We start from the raw sequence: 21,208 nt of genomic DNA on the forward strand, positions 1-21,208 counted from the left end.
GTGTTGCAGTCATTTATATACCTATATATATATATATATATATATATATACATATATATATATATATATATATATATATATATGAGAATCCTATGTTGGGCAAAAATTAATGTCCTCACTTTTTAAATGAGAAAACTGAGGCTCAGAGACTTTAGGAGACTATTGTGAGTTTGCCCAGTTCATAAATGGGGAGGTAAAATGCAGGCCTTTGGAATTCTACCACTGTCTCCTTTCCACATGTCCAGTGTTCCTTTCATTTGGTTTAAGATCTACAGAGAACATTATCTCTGTGGGTGGTAATTGATTTGGGCCTGATTTGAAACTTTGAATTGCAGGAGTGACAAATTGTTTTCTTAACAACTGAACAAAGGCAACCATTGATTCAAATATCCTATGTGGTGAAAAGCATGTGGGTGTGTGCCGCTCTTGTGTGAAACCACTCTTCACACAGACTGTATCAATCAGTTATAGCTGTGTAACAGATCACCCCAAAGCTCAGTGGCTTTGAAACAATAAGCACTCATCATTGCTCACAAGACCATGGGTCAGATGGACTGAACTTCTGGGCTTGCTGGGCTCTCTTATGAGTCTGTGGTCAGTTACCATTTGGGTAGGCAACTCTACCACCCATGCCCAAGGTCTTTCCCAGTCTTACGGGTAGTCTGGCTCCAGGTTGGTGTAGGACAGTCTTAGTTGAAATAACTAGGCTCTCCTCCTCATGGTCTCTCCGAATTTCTGCTTCCCAGAATTTTTCCCAGCTTAGAAAAAAATCATGTCTATAAAAAATTTTTTAAAAATATTTTAAGAGAAAAAAGTATGATGAGAATGTCAGGGGAAAACATCAGCTTATTTGCTGAAAATTAATTGGGTTTAGAGGACAGTAGGAAATGAAAAATGTAGTCATTAGAATTGATCAGGATAGATATAATTGTTTAATATTTAGAAGCCCATAACTTGCTATAAAGAACATACATGACACAGAAAACAAGATACCGGTTTATCTGGAACCATCTGCTTCAGGAAATTTCTTTTTACCCTTCCGCCCCCTATCAGATCAGATACTGTTTCTCAAAGGCAGAGTAGACCACTCCATGAAAGAAACATAAATGGATGTATGTGTGTGCCTGGCAACTTTTTACCCTCTTTTAAGATTATTGATTCCTGAATCTGAGACTGCCTGCCTTTTCTTCCCCAAAAGTTAAAAGACCCACAAAACAGCATTTCAGAGACATGAGGGCAGATGAGGTCACAGCAAAGGTGAACTTCAGCTTAACATAGCAAAGAAGTTCCTGCCTGTGAAAATGGTGTAAAGTGGGTGTTGGACTCCCTTTCTTGTTTGGAAGGCTTTAAAACACGGTGAATTGATTGTGGAGTACATGTGTAAATTGACTCCAGATTAAAAAGCAGAGGGGCCAGCACCATGGTCTTAAATTTCCATTTACCATCGTTGAGGTTTGTACCATTAATCAAGGTCTTCGTCTCAGCCCTTATCTACATTGGGTAATTCATTTTTACTGTTTTTTTGTTTTGCTTTGTTTTGTTTTGTTTTGGTGCTGGGGATTGAACCCAGGGATGCTTAACCACTGAGCTACATCCCCAACCCAATTTATTATTATTTTTTTTAATTTTGAGATAGGGTCTCGATAACTTGCTTAGGGCCTTGCTAAATTTCTGAGGCTGTCCTTGAACTTGCAATTCTCCTGCCTCAGCCTCTTGAGTCGCTGGGATTATAGGAGTTCACCACTCTGCCTGTCTCACTTTGGGTAATTTTTGTTACAAACACAAAGCTACAGACAGGTCTGCCGCCTGTGGGCAGGACTTAGGAAAAGCCAATGTCAAGAGTGGCCTGTTGCTGAGAGGATCCAGGCCAAGTACTGCTGATTTTGAAGAAAAGCACCTGAGAGTGTGTGCAATTTCCCAGGTACACATTACCAGCTCCTGATTTTTGTTTTTGTTTGGTTGTTTTTTTTTTTGCTTTATTAAAAAAATATTTAATTTTTAGTTGTAGTTGGACACAATACCTTTATTTTATTTATTTATTTTTATGTGGTGCTGAGGATCAAACCCAGGGCTTCGCACTTGCAAGGTGAGCACTCTACCGCTGAGCCACCCAGCTCCTGCTTTTGCACATCATTCTGGAATATTTTATTTTGCCTCATCTCTATGGTTGACCTGAAAATATTTTCTATAGCTCATATGTTCATAGAAAAGAATATGTCATTTAAAAGGGAGCCTTCTTCCGGGCATGGTGGCACATACCTGTAATCCCAATGGCTTGGGAGGCTGAGGCAGGAGGGTCTCGAGTTCAAAGCCAGCCTTAGCAACTTAGTAAGACCCTAAGTAACTCAGGGAGAACCTGTCTCTAAATAAAATACAAAAAAAAAAGGGGGGGCTGGGGATGTGGCTCAGTGGTTAAGTGCCCCTGGATTCACTTTGCAGTGCAAAAAAAAAATAACAAAGGGAGCTTCCAAACAACAGATCCCTCACCTTGCAAGAATGGGCACCACGCTGGCCTGCCTGAAAGGAATATGTCCAGAGCAGAGCTGCCTGCCCCAGCCTAGACAGAAACAGAAACGAGTATCTGGAACACTCAACTTCCAAATAGAGGCAGAATCTCTATATCCAAAAGCCACCCATGAATGAGAAATGTGTTTAGAATTGTTTGAACATTCCATCTATATAGCACACCACTTGAACTGAAAGGAAGCGTTTGGCATCTGCACATTCAGATATTTCAGGGATTTTCCGTAACTGCTTTGAATAACTTTACGAAGCTGAGCTGGGCTAGAAGATCCTTGTTAAACTCTCCAAATGCTACGTCCAGACTATTTCCCCCGAGACTTGAATATTTCTTAGTCTATAAAAATTCTAAGTATTCTCCCTGCTTGCTTGCTCACTGACACCTCGGGGGCCAGGTCATCCCTTGAACTTTGCGGCCCCACGGGGCCCTGTGTCACCTTTGCAAGTCCTTGCACACGCCTGGCCATGTTGCAGGCTTGGAGCTATTCCATCTCTGTCTCGCAAACCCTGAAATCAAGGTCCCAAGGAATGAAAGGACTTTATTCCTTTGACACACACTCTTGGGTTTCCTGCCCTCAGGCTGCTCCCAAAGGCACCTGTCTTGTTAGTGTTGAGAACATAGAGCCACAGCCTCTTTCTCTCTGGCCTTCTTTCTCTGGGTGTTTGTTGGAATCCCGACTAGCATAACCATGGCAGGGGCTGTATTAAGGAAGAGACAATCTCTACTTTCAAGGAGAGTCTGATATAGCTAGCAGGGTGTGGGGGGTAATCACTCCCCACTCCCCTCCCCACCTTCACTGCAGGGACCTGCTGTGTTTATGACTTGAGCGCCAATCCCCAAATCCTCAAATTATGGGAAATGTATGTCTGCAGCAATTAGGGATAGACCCACCTGCCTTCAGTTCCACGGTTGTTCATTTACATAATTATTTCAGAAAGTGGTTTTTTTTTTTTTTTTACTTCCTTGGTTCTTTTTAAATTTGTTTTAATTAGTTATACATGACAGTAGAATGCATTTATGCACTTTGATATATCATACATAGATGGGATATAATTTCTCATTTTTCTGAGTGTACATGTTGCAGAATCATATTGGCCATGCAGTCACATATATACATACAGTAATAATGTCTGTTTCATTCTACTGTTATTCCTAGCACCACATCCCCTCCCATCCCCTCCCATCACTTCCCTCTACCTAATATAAGGTAACGCTATTCTTCCCTAGTGCCCCACCCCCAGCCCCTGGATTCACTCCCTAGTGCCAAATAATAATGATAATAATAATAATAGGAGCCTCCAAACAACAGATCCCTCACCTTGCAAAAATGGACAATTAGCCCATTGTGAATTAGCATCTGCATATTAGAGAGAACATTTGGTCTCTGGTTTTATGGGATTGGCTTCTTTGGCTTAGCGTGATGTTTTCCGACTTTAAACTAAGATACAACTGTATTTTTGTGCTTCCTCTTGCGTCTATCAATATGTTAGCTACTGGCCCTCCCCCACTCGCATCAAGCCGATAGCTTCCAATCACCAACTGTGACCCATTATTCTTGTAATTAGCAAGGAGCTAAGGAGTTGAGATGGGCAAATTTCAGGCTTTAATTTTCAAGTGAGAATAAATAGACCATTACGCGCCCTTTCCTAAACTGAATATAAAATACTTTATAGACAAAAAAAAAAAAGTACCATTGATTATATTTTCTTTTTCTTTTCTTTCTTTCTTTCTTTTTTTTTTTTTGACACCAAGAAATTTGTAGTGAAGCCTTGTTTTCCTCTCTTCCTGAGTCCAAGTGAGATCCACATCTTTTTGCATGTTTCCTACATTAAATTTTTATTGTGTGCATAGAAATCAATATTCCAGATACATGCACAAGTGCACACATTAAAATGAACACGACTTCATTTATTTCCATGATTAGACATTCAAATAAAAGTGCTTGGGTGTCTGTTTTCATATTCATAGGTCGAGATCCGTACATCAGAGGTATTTGTATAAGTGACACTTTTATTACATTCATTTCATTTGCAATATGATAGTGGATCATAAATATGTTACTTTTATGCCACCAAATCTGATTTGTAGCACTTAGCCCCTCACAAGGAGAATGCTTGATATTTTATGGAGCACCTTTAGTCCAAGAAGCGCTTTGCAAACATCGGGCCGGGTTCTTTCAGGTGTATAAATCACATTCATGACCCTGGGGGTGATCCTGACCACTGCTGCGGGGGTGGAGAGCAGTTAGTGAGCCCTCGGCAGCCCCTAAGGTGATCCGGAAGCCTTTAATTTCTGAACGTAGGAGGCTCAGGTGAGCTCTGACCTGCTGCACAGTCTCTGACCGCGGGTAGCACTCCACATCTAGCTACATGTCCCTTTGTGGTTCACAAGAGAGTGTGGGTTTTTTTTTTTCTCTCTCTCTCTCTTTTTTTTTTTTTTTGTACTGGGGATGGAACTCGGGGACACTCAGCCACTGAGCCACATCCCCAGCCCTATTTTGTATTTTACTTAGAGATAGGGTCTCACTGAGTTGCTTAGCACCTCGCTTTTGCTGAGGCCGGCTTTGAAGTCATGATCCTCCTGCCTCAGCCTCCTGAGCTGCTGGGATTACAGGCCTGCCCCACTGCACCCAGCTCACAAAACAGTTTTTGAGCCCCACTGTGGACCAGGTGCTATGTCAGGTCCTGGGCACATAAAGGGCCCATGAAATATGGCTCTTGCCTTCCAGACATCCACAGAACAGGAGGGGAGGGCCGTGCAGAGCTTGTTCTGATGCAGATGTGACAGTGGGGGCCCCTCACCCTGCTTCCCCGTTCCCTCCCTGTTCCTTCCCCACTTCTTCTGGGGGCGGGGGTTGAACTGTGCTGGAAAGCCTCTTGTCAAGCCCCAGGCCATCATGGATATGTTGGTGCTTGTGGCAGCCAGGGACAGCTGGAGCGAGAAAGGACAGCATCAATGGCACAGTGGCTCCCTGCCCATGAGCCCACACTGCCCTCTGTGCCTGCCCCCATTCCTAGCCTCTGGGATGGGGAACCCCCACCACCACAGTAATACATGTGCAGGGCTCCCTGTAGCCTCCCTCCCAGCACTCACTACACCCTGGGTAGCAGACACAGTGGGTAAGAGAAGGAGCCCATGGGCTGCACTGGGGCTCAGAATGCAGAGCGCTCACCTAGTATGCGGGAGGCACATGGTTGGATCCTCAGGATCACATAAAAATAAAGGTATTGGGTCTATCATGCAACTAAAAAAAATTTTTTTTAAAAAGAGCAGGCACCCTGGAGCCATCTGCTGAGGGCACAGCCAGCTGTATCACTTACAGAATGCGTGCCTTTGGGAAGGTTCCTCACCTTTCTGTGTGCCCACTTGCCATCTGCATAACAAGGCCTATGGGTGACACCTGCCCTTTCAGGTTGTCATGGGAGTGAATGACTTAGGATGAACAGAGGGTTTCAGTAAGTGCCTGGCAGCACCTACAACACTTATAATGAACACTTTCAATATCCTAATAAAAAAATACTCCAGGTTGTGAATCACAGGATATGTAATAATAGTGGCACCAATAGTACTTTATGAGTAATGTCTGTCTCCCGCCATAAAAGAGCTCCCCGGCAGCTGGAGCCATCCTGTGTTGCTTGTTATTTCACCCCTGCAGCAGTAGGTGCTCAATAAACATCCATTGTATGAACAAATAGAACCGTGGAGGAACAGAGGAGTCCATCTGCTCATTTGATGTCACTACAGAGAGCTCCTCTGAAAGCATCATTTCCTTTTTTATTTTTTCCACTTTCCACTTTTTATTGGTGCATGATAGCTGCACGTAATGATGGGGGTTTATTGTTACATATTCATACAAGCCCACAATATATAACAATATTTCCCCTCTCCCTCTCCCTCTTCCCCTCCCTCCCCCGGTCACTTTCTTCTTTCTGTTGGGGATGGTTGGCCCCTCTGAGGCCTCTAGAGCTGACTTTCATAAGTTCCACTCCCCCACCCCCTTTTCTCTTTTTCTCTCCAGCTTCCACATCTGAGAGAACACATGTGACCCTTGTCCTGAGTTTGGCTTATTTCGCTTAACATGATGGTCTCATTCCATCCATTGTCCAGCAAATGACCTAATTTCATATTTCTTTATGGCTGGAGAAAACTTCATGTGTGTCTATACACCACATTTTCTCTATCCGCTCATCCACTGATGGACACCCGGGCTGGTTCCTAGTGCTGTGGGCATCATTTCTTACCGCGAGTCTCCCCCGCCCCTGATGCCACGGGCCTCACACTAACCCCCCAGGTTCTCCGTGATCAGGCCCACCCATTCCTACAAGGAAGGGCTGTAAGTTCTTCCTGCATAACCAGCCCTCATAAACCTTTCCTGGACACTTCCTCTGTCTCCTCTAGCACCACACCCGAGCAGCTCAGGGGGGTGCATCTGCCATCAGGGACGAGGGCCTGGGAGAGGTGGTGACGCCTCTGGGCTCCACCCCAGGTGGTGAGCCGTGGAGCTGGCACTTGCTGCAGATCTCGGGCTTCCCCTCCGGCACCTGAGTCACCTCTGACCCTCACTGGTGGCCAACAAGGTGGAAAGCCCTTGCCCTTCCCCGCCCCAGGAGCTCCTGACCTGGAGGCCTCAGAGGGGGCCCACCATCCCCAACAGCTGGTCAGAGCCCCCGTCTCCAGGGCCTCATGGCTTCCTGTGCACGGCATCCTTGATTCTGATGTTCCTTGGTAGTCACCCCCATGCCTGGTCCAAATGCCACATCTGTCTTCCACCACAGTTTAAAACCATGGAGCAAAGTAGCGGCCAAAGCCACATGTTTGGAAGATTTTCCCATCAGCTTAGGAAGCTTCATGGAGCATAGCTTCAAGTTACAGTGTGGGAGAGATTCTGGGGTCCCGGGAGTCCTTAGACAGGCAGGCAGCCATAGTGGGATACAGCTTATGGAGGATGAGAGGGGTCTGGAAGGTGACCTGAGGTTATGCACTGGTCTCTGGCAACCAGCTGCTGAGGATGCTCCCATTTGGACCCTAAATTACAGAAGAAGGTGATCCAGCTTTGCAGCTGATGTCTTGCAAATGGCGGATGCTGTCACCACACAACCCAGGGAGTTTGTGCCCCACTGCACCTCACCAAGGCCCCCTTTCTACATGACCTGGCCTCTTGCTTTTGGTTTGGTTCAGATGCCCCATGGTGACAGCTCAGAGTGTCCCCTCCCTGCAAGGTAGAGGTATGTTTATTCAAGTAAGTTTTTGGGAGTGGGGGAGTGAGGCGGAGTCTGCTGGAACACAGGCCCACACACCTACTGGGCTGGGGCTGTGGGTAATGTCAGGGTGCTTGTTTGATGGCCATTTCCCAGCCCTATTTTGTATTTTATTTAGAGACAGGGTCTCACTGAGTTGCTCAGCACCTCACTTTTGCTGAGGCTGGCTTTGAACTCACGGTCCTCCTGCCTCAGCCTCCCAAGCCACTGGGAACACTGATCATTTTAAAGTATCCAATTCGGTGTAGTGTATCCACAAAATTATATGACCTTCAAAGGCTGGAACATTTTCATCTCCTCAAAGAGAAACCCCATACCCATCAGTGCTCACTCCTTATCCCTGTCCCCCATCCCAGCCCTTGGTGACCACGAGTCCACTATCGGGTCTGTGGATTTGCTTATTCTGATTCTAAAAATAGAATCATACAACATGTGGCCCCTTGTGATTGGCTCCTCCACTCAGCACAATATTTTCCGGGTCCGTCTGTGTTGTAACACGTGTCAATACTTCGTTCCTTTTTGATGACAGATAATGCTCCATTTTATAGCTAGACCACATTTTGTTTATCCACTGATGGTTTGATGGACATTTGGGTTGCTTCCACTTTTGAGCTATTATACACAATGTCGCTGTGAACAGTCGTGTTCAAGTTTGACGTGGACATCTATTTTTAGTTCTCTTGGGTCGAACCTAGGAATTACTGGTTCAATACGATAACTGCGTCACTTTGGGAGGAACTGCCAAACTTTTCCTTGGGACTCTGCTTGCAAAATATCTTTGTAGCTTAGATTTGATTGTGGCATAGCCTCAGCCTTACCCCCCAACCCCTCCCTAGAAGCACCACGGGGGCATCTCTGCCACCACAAGCTGCCCGTGCCCTCTCACTGTATCTTTTTTGCCTACTATATTCTTTATTTTCTTCCTGCCTTGAAATCCTACATGACGCCCTTTTGCCCTGCCTCCTACACCAAAGTAGCTGCCAAAGCCACGTATTTGGAAGATTTCACCCATCAGCTTAGGAAGCTTCTGTCTTGGGAAGGGTCTGGTCACTGGAAAAGAGTACAGTTGAGACCGAGTACCCAGTCCTCCCCCTCCCTCCAGTGACTAGGATAGTGTTGTTTCAGGGTCTTAGGGGAAACACAATACTAGGAACCATGTTCTCCTCAAACAGGTCCCTTCCTTGGGAATAAGTCAGTCCAAGTGACTTATTGGTCACATAAACATGCACACAATCCTCAGCCTCCTTGGACTCAGTTTCTTTACCAGCACAATGGGTTTAAAATTGCTTGCCTGATAAGGGGATTAAATGCAATTCTGGAGATAAAGCTGCCAGGAAAGTCTTCAAGATATCCAAGCCAAGCCCTCTCCTCCCCGACTGCCCTTCCTCCTGGGCTCTAATGTCCCAGTGCCATTCACCTCCCCTTTTCTCTGTCTTCCTTTCCAACTCCCTCTTTCCTTTTACCTTTTCTCCTCTCTCCCTGTCTTTCTTCTACTCTCCCAGCGTGGACCCAGAGGCCTGCTAGTTCTCAAATGGCTGGCATGTCCTTGCGTGGGCAACCCAGGACCAAATCCTCTTAGGGCAGATCAGATTATGCCCTGGGTCATTTTGCAGCATAGATTCCCAGGTCACAGTGGTGGCAGACACAGCCAGGCAGAATCCAGCCTGGCACCCCTGGGTCTCCAGGGAACATGGACTCCCCGGAGGGGATTGCATGTTCTGGTTTCACCTGTCTGCCTCCCTGGGTTTCAGTTTCCTTCCCCAGGAGATCCTAGCCAGGGGCTCGGCGTTGAGTTACACTCTGATTTGCCGTCATCTGAGAGGCCTGAGCTGTGGGAAGAAGCACAGGCTTCCACAGCACCTGGGCCTGAGCCCGTCTGTGCAGGAGCTGAGGCGGCCATGCTGAGGTGCAGCAGGCCAGGTGGGCCCTGGAATGGAGCATCTGTGAATGAACAGGTGAACGAATGGATGGGTTTACAGGCTGAGCGTTCCATACTCCTTTCAAATAACATTAAGCCGGGCACAGTGGTGCACGCCTGTAATCCCAGCGGCTCAGGAGGCTGAGGCAGGTGGATCGTGAGTTCTAAGCCAGTCTTGGCAACCATGAGGCACTAGGCAACTCAGGGAGACCCTGTCTCTAAAAAAAAAAAAATACACAATAAGGCTGGGGATGAAGCTCCGTGGTTGAGTGCCCCTGGGTTCAATCCCTGGTCCCCTCCACCAAAAAAAAATGCCATATTGTCTTTTGTTATTTATAATGTTATTAAAGAAAATGTTGCAAGCAGAAAAACATGAGAAGATAAAAACCATCATTTTATCATTCTTAAGACACATCTCTTCAAAAGCGATTATTCGGTCAGAAAGCTGGAAAGCAAAGACACCCAGCTGCTGGGCTGGGGAATACCAGCTGTGAAGCCACAGGGGCCTCGTTCAAGGACTTTACTCCCTGGCAAGAGAGGGGCCCTCGTGATGTCTCTCAGGGCGTCCCCTCTGGAGCTGGGAGCAGCACTCTTGGAAGAATCTTTTTTGCTTCAAGGAATTCAGTCCACACAGAAAGTTCTCTCACACTAGCCAAGGCTCAGCTTTCCAGGTGTCCTGAGCTTTCCCTAAGAGCTGGCGGGTGCACACACAGATGTACAGTCCTCGCTGTCTGTCCAGGCCCCCGGCTGCGCAGCCCCCTTTCCCCAGGGACGTCCGTATCCCACCTCTCCCTTCTGTTCCCATTCCAAGTATCCGATGAAACCTCCTGGCCCAGGCAGCCCAGGCCCAGCATTGAAGTGATCTCTGATTTGCCCTGTCTCTCATTTCCAGCTGTCAGGAATGACAGGAACAAGAAGAAGAAGGAGCCCTCGAAGCAGGAATGTACAGAGAACTATGAGATGACAGCGGAGCTGGACGACCTCACAGAGAAGATCCGGAAAGCTCACCAGGAAACCTTCCCCTCACTCTGCCAGCTGGGTAAATACACCACGGTAAGAGCCGCTCCTGCCCCGAGCCGCTGGGAGTGTAGGCACAGACCCTCACACACACTCTGCCCTGGGCCTGGTAGGAACATCCCAGGACTTGCATGTCAGCCGAATGGGGCTGCACAGTGGCCATATCTTTGCAGGTGGTGGCCTTCAGACAGTTATGAGTAGATGGGTATTTCCCCAGTTCCATTAGTCATGCATGCATTTTGCTCAAGAAGCAGTAATGGAAAAAAAAGAAGAAGAAGAAGAAGAAGAAGAAGCAGTAATAGGTGTGGGAGAGAGCTTGCCTAGCACGCAGAAGGCCCCAGGTTCAGTCCCTGGCACTACAAAAAAAGAAAAAGCATTGACTGAACATTTCCTAAATGCCCACTTGTATGCCAGGCATGGGCTACATGAACTATCTGTCACTGCTCTCAGGGACTTTGGTCTAGTGAAGGAAATAAATCAAGCCAGCAAAGAATTACGGGTGTCATGTAAACACCTATACAGAACCCAGAGGGAGCCCAGAGTGGGTATGGGATCAGTCTTTTAAAAACACCAATCCAGCTATAAAATCCAACCAAGATGACTGGGGCCATTTCCTGGGCCAGGGTCTGGCTTTGGGGAGCAGATATGTGTGTATAAACCCAAGTGGGGGCCTGGAAGAATAGAGTCGAGGAGCCCCCCTGGGTGCGTGGTCCCCTGTACTCCCTACTATTCTATGAGAAAGGTCTTTCACTACAGTTACGAAATCAAGAAGGGGGCGAGGGGGAGGTGAGATGACAACGTGGGAGGACTTAGTTGGCTGGTCTAGGATGTGCTGGTGGAGATGTCTGAGGTCCTTGGATTTTTTCCAAGGCGTTTTGGCACGTGTTGTATTCATGGTGGGTATTCTTGGTTTGTGTGGCACATCGTAGGCACCTGTAGATATTTGACAAATGAGTGGACATAACTAGAATGATGTTTGGACCTCTTGAAATGGAGAAGCTAAGGCAGTGGAGCACCATGGAATGGCAGGGCCGTGCTGAGTGGGAAGTGGGAGTGAGGGTGGAGGATGCCCTACAGGATCTTGAACGCCCTTCGAGGAGTCTGTGTATCATCTGTAAATAGTGGGGAAAACTGACGCCTCTGGTCAGACATCCCCACTGCCCTTATGGCCTCAGAGTCAGGTGGTAGGGGCGAGATTTGAACCCGAACAGTTCAATTCCAGGAGTGAATCTCTCAACTCCTACACACAGTTGAGACCAAGAGATCAGCTGACAAGGTACAATGGAAGCAGGAACCCTTGGAGGCATCTGGTCAGGAGGAAGTACTTGTTTTTCAGATATACATCGAACCTTTCTCTCCAGCAAATGAAAAGAGACCCGAGTGGGGAGGTCTTCCTAAAAGAGGAGGCTTTGCGCCGGGTCATAAGGTGAGACCCAGCGAATGGAAATACAGAATCCTCCTGCCTTCTTGCCTCCTCCTCTTAGAGCGGCCTAGTCAGTCCCCCAGGCCCTGATTTAGGTGGCAACCAGGTGAAGTGGGCCCCACTCTGATCTGCAGAGGGGCAAGACACAGGCCATGTCCCCCCAGAACACACCCTGGTGTGGCCTGGGCTCTAGGGTGGCTCACGTGTGGGGCACTGATACTCCTGGGAGCAGCCTGCCCCCAACCACAGGTCAACAGAAGCCGGTGGGTGAGCACCCCGGCCTCCTTGCCATGTGGGCAGGATGGCTCTCAGGCACTCTCTCCGCCATCTCCCAGAGTTCCACAGTAAGCACAAGCCCCGATGCCCAGTGATGATCTGAACTGACTTCCATCTGCCCTCAACCCTTCCCCACGATTCCTACTGGGTTTCCTGGGATCTCCTCCCACATAAGCTATTTGCATTCAATTCCTAGTTTCAGGGTTGGCTTCTGGCCCAAGGCAGAGGCACTGTCCACTGGGCCTCTTGGGCCTTTTCCTATTCACCCTGCTTTGGAGGAGAGATGCCATCTTGTTAAGTGGGGCCTATCATCCTAAGCACTTTTGTTTTAGTCAGCTTTGTGTCGCTGTGTCCAAAGTGCCTGACAAGAACAACCTAGAGGAGGAAAAGTTTATTTTCAGCTCAGTTTCAGAGATTCAGTCCATGGTCGGCCAACTCCATTGGGCCAAAGATGAGGCGGAATATCATGGCAGGACGACATGGCAGAAGAAAGTGGCTCAGGACTAGACAGCCAGGAAGGAAGGAGAGAGAGAGAGAGAGAGAGAGAATGCACACAAGGTGCCAGGGACAAAATAGAAACTCTAAAGGCATGTCCCCAGTGACCTACTTCCTCCCAACAAACCCTACCTGCCTATAGTTACCACTCAGTTAATCCATTCAAGTGGATTAATCCACGGTTAGGTTACATCTTTCATGATCTAATCATCTCATCTCTGAGGGAAGCAGAAACATATGCCCCCCAGTCCTGCTTTGTCTCACACATGAACTTTTGGGGGACACCTCATAGCTAAACCACAAGAACTTCAGAGGGACATTTCTGCACCTTTTTCAATCAAGCAGAGAAAATAGAAATACAAGTTCATCCTCAGAGGCTAGACCCTAACCACTGGGAGGCACAGCCTCCTTGGTGATGCGCACTGCCCACTCCCTGCCTTGGAAACCGTTATCTCAGCCGGCCTTTCTCTGTAATTCTACTTACTATCTCCACGCGTATCTCGCTTTGTTTTTATTGTAAGTGACTTCAAATCCTTTCTGGAAGTAGGTGGGAATATAAATAAATAACAGAAGCCATAACACATTCTCTGCTGCCGCTCAGCTCCCAGTCGAGCAGTTTTTCAAAGAGCTTTTTTTAGATAGGCAGTTGCTTCCTCTGCAAGAAACTTCCTGCCACCTTCACCAGAGTGGCATCCCTGTCAGATGCCTTCAGAATAAGTGGGTAGACAGGAATTAAAAAAAAAAAAAAGGCAGGCAGCCAAACGCCCACCTACGAATTGTTCAGAGAGTAGCTCCTTTTCCTTCCCTAATTAGGGCTGATTGGGGACAAATGGTCAGGTACCAGGAGGTAGCAAGAATGAATGAGGGAAGCAGAAATATCTGCCCACCAGGCCTGGGCAGGGTGCCCACCTACCAGGTTTGCAGTTGGTGTGCTTCTTGGGAAGTTGTCTAACCAATGACCTCTTTGCACAAAAAGGGAGTGGGGTGAACTCCGGGTGGAAAGGTAGAAAGCAGAGGAGTAGCTATATATAGAGGCGTGTTCAAGAGCAGAAGGGAACAGAGGAAATGTCCTCACTCTGAGGATGCTGACGCTGCCTCCTTCAGTTGCCCCTAGCAACAATGTCACTGGGGTTTAGAGGGTTTTGTAGACCCAAATCCAAACCTTGCAACCATGTTACCAGGGTTTAGGGGGATTCCTAAACCCAGATGCAAATCTTGCCTGTGCTACTTAGGAGATGTGTGACCTTGCAAACTTTAAACCATCGTCTGAGCCCAGCTCCTTCACTGGTACCATGGGAATTGTACTGATGCTTGTATCATGGAGTTGCCTGAGAAAAATGTATCTGAGGGTCTCACAGTTTCTGGAGGAGAGGAGGTGTGTAGACAGGCAAGTGTTCCCCTCTGGATCGTATGACGAACATCTTGTCATTATTAAAAGCCATGTTCCCAAGTTCTTGAAGAGGGCGATGGGAGGTGTGACCTGAGATTTCCAGGCAGCGTGGCCCCAACCAGCCCTGTGGAGCTGTTCATCACCCTGCAGGGCTGGTGGGATGTAAGATGTTCTCTGAGGGGCTCATGAATTTGCACTGATTTAAGAAACCCTTAACCTACCAGAAAAATGACCACAAACAGGGCTGGAGTGGTGGCTCAGTGGTAGAGCACTTGCCTAGCACATGTGAGGCATTGGGTTCGATCCCCAGCAACACATAAAAATAAAATAAATAAGGACAAAGTTATTTTTTTAAAAAAATAAGCATTAAAAAATAAGAAAGGTTGGGTGCGGTGGTGCACTCCTGTAATCCCAGCGGCTCAGGAGGCTGAGGCGGGAGAATCATGAGTTCAAAGCCAGCCTCAGCAACAGTGAGGTGCTAAGCAACTCAGGAAGACCCTGTCTCTAAGTAAAGTACAGAATGGGGCTGGGGATGTGGCTCAGTGGTCTAGTGCCCCTGAGTTCAATTTCAAGTGCCCCATAAGAAAAGGAAGAAAATTGACCACAAACATAATCATTAAGCCACCTGAAGACTTTCTAGGAGATGTGCACCTCACCAAGGAGTCTGTGTGCAATTCCAGCCATTCTCGGGCTTGGCTTTCTTTTTAGACAAGTAACATTTGTGGTCAGGCAGATAATCAAAACCTGAAACTCAGGGAGGTCAGCCTCCCAGGAGAGGTGCACCAGGTGAGGTGGAAGATAAGTGGGGAGTCAGGAGACCTGAGTTCCTATCCCTGCTCTGTCCCCTCCCAGCCTCCCTCACCTTGAACCAGCCCATAACTTCATAAGCCTCCATTTCTTGCCAGTAAACAACCCTTGCCTGGTGCATATCCTTAGAACTTTCTTTGATCCTCCAGCACATGCTTACTGCATGCTAGGGTGTCCGTTTCCTAGGGCTGCCATAATAAAGGAATTCAAACTGGAGGACTTGAGAGGACATTAGATAATTGTCCCACAGTTCTGAAGCTGCCACCAGGGCCTTGCTCCTTCTGAAAGTTCTGGGGGAATCCTCCCTTGCCTCTGATACCTTCTGATGCCAAGGGCTGCCTTTGGCACTTCTTGACTTATAGGTGCATGCCACCCTCCATTTTCCTACGTCCTTCTTCTCCCTTGGGTCTTCAGGTCACATTCCCAATGTGGGGGTCCCCATTTCCCCCATTTTATGAGGCTACTGTTCATACTGAATTAGGGTCCACCCTAGTGACCTTACTTAAACTTAATTACCTTTGTAAAGACTCTATTTCCAAGCAGTCATTCTGCAGCCTTGGGTGTTAGGACCATAACATATCTTTTGGGGACACACAGTTCAATCCGTAATACCTGTGAGAGCAGAACTGGAGTGACTGCGTTTACCCTTCGGTGCTCGCAGCTCTGTTGCAAAGTCTGGCTGAAGATCAAATTTTCTGACAAGTGTTATGAGCTTTTAGATCCTCATCTTTTGGAGAAAAATGTTTTCTAGGCACTGTTAAGTTCCCAGGGCCTGGCTGGGTGGTGAAAAAAGGAAAAGATACTCCCCGCCAAGGTAACAACATGAACGTGGCCTGGAGCTTTGCAGAGAATCTCCTGCAGGAGTGAAGACGCTGCTGCTGTCAGAGAGGCCCCTCCAGGCTTGATCCAGGCCCAGGAATCTTAAGCATCAGAGCTCCAGGGGTACCTCTAAAACACTGCATTCAAGTCTCTCCTTCACCATCCGTCTTCTCTTAGCCAGACAGCTAAGAAACACCTGGAGGATTTTAGGGACCTCCCTACCTGTCTCCTGCTCACTGCCAAATCCATGGATCCCCCTCCACCCATGGGCCATGTCATGCCTTGAAGACAATGCCCACCTTTCCACTTGGAATCACAGAGTGGCTTCCAAGCTCTCCTCAGTGGCAGAGGGTGTCTGGGCTCTGAGGAGAGGCTGCCTGTGGTTGGGGGCCTCTGTGTCTCATCCTCCACTGATACGCTCTGGAGGCCATGTTGTCATAGTGCCTAGATACACGTTGACCACAAAGAGATGCTGGCCTGGCACCTGATATTCTCTCCATAACTGTGCTGGGGATCTGTAGCCATGTCAAGGAAGCACCCAGATTTTCCAGCCAGGAAGAAGATCACAATTACAACACAGACTTTAGGAGGCAAAAGTTTGGACCAGGAAGTAGAGCATGTGAGGGACCAAGAGCCCGAAGGGTTATGTCGTATATGCAGAGGGGAAGCACCGATGCCGTAGCCTGCCCATTTTGGCAAATCACATTTTGCATCAGCTTGGCCTGGGGGATTTTGCACAAGTGGCTGAACTTCTTGGGGCCTCAGCCTGTTCATCAGCCAAATGGAACCATAATATTATTCACCTCATGGGGGTGCTGTAGGACATACGTTAATAGAGCATACAGAATGGTTCCCTGCCTGAGGTAAGCCTTAGGTAATGAGTGGTCATCAGTATTAATGATTAAACAAATGATAATTAATAATTATTATTATATATATGTGTGTGTGTAGGCATATAGATACATATATCTATATGTGTGCATATGTGTATTTGTGTGTTTAAAGAAAAAGCAGGAACATTCTACAGTTAGAACTTGAAAGGACTCCCATTTCTCAGGATGATCCAAAGACCTGAGACCTCAGAAAGAACAGGGCTTCCTGCCTCCGTGGAGGCTCCCAACATCCCTACAGAACTTTAATTCTTTTTTTTTTCCTTTAAAAAAAATGTTTGCATTTCCTTCTTAGCTTGGAATCAACCGCCGTAGTAGCCAGAAGCTGCCATCGGTGAGGTTTTAAAGACCCTGGCGACTCAGCCACTATTCAGGGGTCTTTTTCTGAAAGTAATGCCAGCCAGAAAATCAGCAAGAGAACCAAACCAACAGAAGAAAGGGACCCATTTGCAAGGCAAAAAATTACCATTTAATTGGATTGCCTAGTAGCGTTGGGCTTAAGATGGCCCTGGGGGGCCTTAGAGCTCATTCCTCCATATGGGCTGCTGCTGTGCAGCTTCTGGGAAGGTGGGCCTGAGCTCCTGCCCGAGGGGTCTTTCTGGGGAGACCCAGCCCAGGCTGTGCCCTCAGCAGTGAGAGAGGAGAGTGCATGCCCATCAGCCTGCCCTGCCCTTCTGCTGTGACCATCCATCACCTCCTGTCCCCTCCTTCTCCTAGTCCCCCTCCTTCCCCTGCACATTTAGAAATGCTCCTGAGGACCCTCCATCTGATCCTCAATGCTCCCTGCAGCCGCCTCCATCACCAGCCCCAACAGGCCCGGGCTCTGTGTGCTGCGGCTGTAAGATAATATATAAGCCATTTTAAGCCTCGTGCCTATGAATCCAGCAACCGGTATAATAAAACACCGGGTTATTTTGTGTTTTATTAACTGCCTCTTCCCTTCAGTTTGCATAATAGTGAGTTAGATTTACATGCCGTTACGATGGCTGTGCATTATTTTTAATAGAAGGTGCGACAGGCTTCTCTGCCTCAGCCCTGGCCCATGATGGAGGGACCCCATCCACACTGATGAAGATTTCGTTCACACTTGCTGGGCCAGGCAATGTCTTTCTTTCCAGATGGATACTCTATGGTGAAATGATTTCCGCCATCAGCTTGCCTCTGTCCCTCTCTTCCGTGTCATCTTCCTACGAACCGGATAAACTGCCTATTAAATTTAATTACAGCCTGAATGGCCACACATCTTGATCTGATGTTCTCCCGAGTGTACTGTATTCCACCAAGGTCCTTGAGGAAAGGAGTCAAATAAATCTGGAGGATGCATGCCTACTGTCTGCGAGGACCGTTGTGGAAGGCAGCCATGGCCCCCGCCGTTGTCACAGCTTCTGTGGCTGCCCGCTCGCATGCAAACTCTTCTGGTTCTCCTTGCGGATGGATGGTAAAAGCGACAACTGAGTTGATGGACTCCTGCAAACTGACTTTAACGCAGGTGGAGAAATATCTGTTTGAGACACAGAGTTCCCTTTATAGAGCTAGATGCATTTGTCAGAGGGCCACTGGGGACCTACCTCTCTTTGGGTGGCTCAGTCCTGCCTTGGGAGGCAACCGATTTTTCAGGCTTCACCAGGAGGTCCAGGCTAGCACCCAGCATCCCTGAGCATCATCCTCAAAATGATAGTCATCCTGGGGCATTTCAGACAAGCAGCAGGGGCTTGCGGGGGCTTCACTCATTGAGTCACTCAACAATCTTTATTGAGCCTCCACTGTGTGATCGCTGTGTCATCGGCAACCTGAGCAGTAAGAGTCAGACAAGAAGCATTATTGAATGAGCCAAAGATCATGCGCGCCAGGAGACAAGTCCAGGGATCGTGAGCAGGATAGAGTGTGTGTGCCATGCTGGGGATGGAAGGCTGCTGCCGTCCTCCTAGAGGGACCAAGGGAAGGCTCAAGAGTAGGTGACATTTGACCAAATATTTGAAGGAAGCAGGGAGAGCACCCAGCAGAAATCTGAGGAAGAGCAACTAGGGTAGCGAGACAGCCAAAGCAAAGACCTAGGAAAGGCACATACTTGGCTTGTAGCAAGGAGACCTATGTGGCTGGGGCAAGGGACCAAGGGGCAGATGGAGGACCCTACAGGCTCTTGAGAGGACTTTGGCTTTAGCCTGAGCGAAATGTGGAAAGCATAGGCTATTTTAGGAGAGGCTTGTGTTTTTAAAGGATCCCTTTTTGCTCTGATCCGAGTGACTTACTGCTTTGACGAGACCAGAGTGGGAAGAGGAAAACCAGTGGGGAGGCTTTTGCAGTGATCCACGCAGGAGGCGAGGGTGGCAGAGGAGTAGAACGTCTTCTCTTGAGTCCTGATGGTCCCTGGGGTTGACGGGGAGGGATGTGAAGCTCTCAGACCTAAATGCCTATAAGCCAGAACTGTGCATTGGTCAGAATTATTCTTATTGCAGGTGACAGAAATCAAATCAACTTAGATTTTTTAAGAAAATGGATCAGGTGAGGCTGTATCCATCAGCCCATCATTTTTTTAAGACTGAGCCACTCCTCCTCTCTCTCCCCATCTATCATCTTGTCTTTTCTCCTTTGTAGACGGCGTGAAAGCTTTTGACAATCCTTGCTCTCTCCGGCAGAACTTCTCTTTCTTAGTTCTTCCAATCACAAAGTCTCAGAATTGAGGCTCAATCGCTGTTTGGAAGGCAAGGGTACTGGGCCGGAGTCACCTCCCTGAGACCTGGGCCAGCCGTACACCATGGGGCAGCTCCTGCCCCTTGGGAGCCTTGGCTCATCTGCTACTATGCATGAGGCCACAGTAGCACCCAGAACCTCAGACAATCTCAGCCTTTTAGTTGTGGAAGTATTATTATGATCAGGTTTTTTTTTTTTTTTTGTCTTTTATTTTTATTATGAAAAATTTCAAGTATAACCTGAAAGTTAGAAGAACGGTATATCATGAAGCCCTGTTATTGCTCCACGGGCAACCTTATCTCTAAAGCCCTCACACACATACTCCTCACGACCTATTATTTTGAAGTAAATTATAAACCTCTCATCATGTTATCTGTAAACATTTCAACATATATTCTAAGCCAGAGGAACTTCTGCAAACAAACCATCGGTGTCATTTTTATTTTCGGATAAAATATTATTTTACTTTACCGTCCTAAAATAAAAAATGGTATCTCCAATGCCTTAATCTCTCAGATTTCTAGTTTTCTCATATTTGTCCCAATCTCTCTTTACAGTGTATTTGAGTCAGGATTCTGATCAGGTTCATACCTCATCTGGAATATCTCCTAATATATATATATATATATATATATATATATATATATATATATATATATATATATATATATATATTGGAAATCAAGTTTGGGGAATATGTTTTACATGATGCGATTTTTTCATCTTTTTTTAAGGATATGGTTCAATGAACGTGGCAGAAGTGTCCAGTCATGTAAGCCTGACTGCAGTCAAGGTGCAGAACATTTCTTTCCCTCCAGAAAGTTCCCTCCTGAAGTTCATGGGCAGCCTCACCACCATCCAGTCCCAGCCCATAGAAATCACTGATTCATGCTCTATTGCTGTAGTTTTGCTTTTTCCAGAATGCAATATAAACGTAGTTGTGTGTGTGTGTGTGTGTGTGTGTGTGTTTTCTTTCACTTAGCATGATGCTTTTAAGTTTTATGCACATCATGGCATGCATCTCTGTTTTCTTCCTATTAATGCTGTCTAACCTTCATTGCATAGTTGTTATCAAGGCTTATTTATTGTGTTAGTTTTTCATTGCTGTGACACAATACTTGAGAAAAAGCATTTTGAAGGAGAAAAGGTTTATTTTGGCTCCATGATTTCAGAGGTGTCAGTCCAGCATTGGCTGGTTCCATTGCAATGGGCCTGTGGTGAGTCAGAACATCATGGCAGATAGGACATGGTGGAGCAGAGCGGCTCACCTCGTGGCATCTGGGAAGCACAGTGAGAGAGGAAGGGGTGAAGAACAACATAGAGTCCCCAAGGGCTTGCCCCCGGGGCGAGGACACACTCCCACCTCCTTCAGCCTCCACCACTTCCCAACAGTCACTTCAGCTCTGACTCCCTCAATGGATCAATCCACCCATGGGGTCAGAGCCCTCATGATCCAATCATGCCCCCCAGGGCGACCTCAAAACACTGCTGCATTGCGGATCAAGCCTTCAACATGTGAGCCTTTGTGGAACATTCCAGACCCAAACCCATTTCTTGTCTATCAGTATTGAAGCATTTGGGTTTTTAATTCATAGATATCTCTCCATTTCATTTTTCCAAGTGCATTTCTTGAAGAAACCCATTCTCTGGTTCTGTAGAGTTTCCAGAACTCTGGAGGTGGACAGTGGCATTCCTGTGGTGTC

The 21,208-nt window shown here is 47.2% G+C and overlaps 1 protein-coding gene across 2 annotated transcripts in view; it reads left to right on the forward strand.

The window, feature by feature from the left end:
• The window catches only part of Rarb (retinoic acid receptor beta), a 163,345-nt gene that overhangs the window by 124,685 nt on the left and 17,452 nt on the right, over positions 1 to 21,208 (forward strand). For both annotated transcript variants that reach the window (XM_027932017.2, XM_027932019.2), the window contains exon 4: positions 10,590 to 10,750. In XM_027932017.2, the coding sequence (XP_027787818.1) occupies positions 10,590 to 10,750 (161 nt within the window). The remainder of the gene's footprint in view (positions 1 to 10,589; positions 10,751 to 21,208) is intronic.

This window comes from Marmota flaviventris, chromosome 1 (genome assembly GCF_047511675.1).
Source record: "Marmota flaviventris isolate mMarFla1 chromosome 1, mMarFla1.hap1, whole genome shotgun sequence".
Classification (NCBI taxonomy): Eukaryota; Metazoa; Chordata; class Mammalia; order Rodentia; family Sciuridae; genus Marmota; species Marmota flaviventris.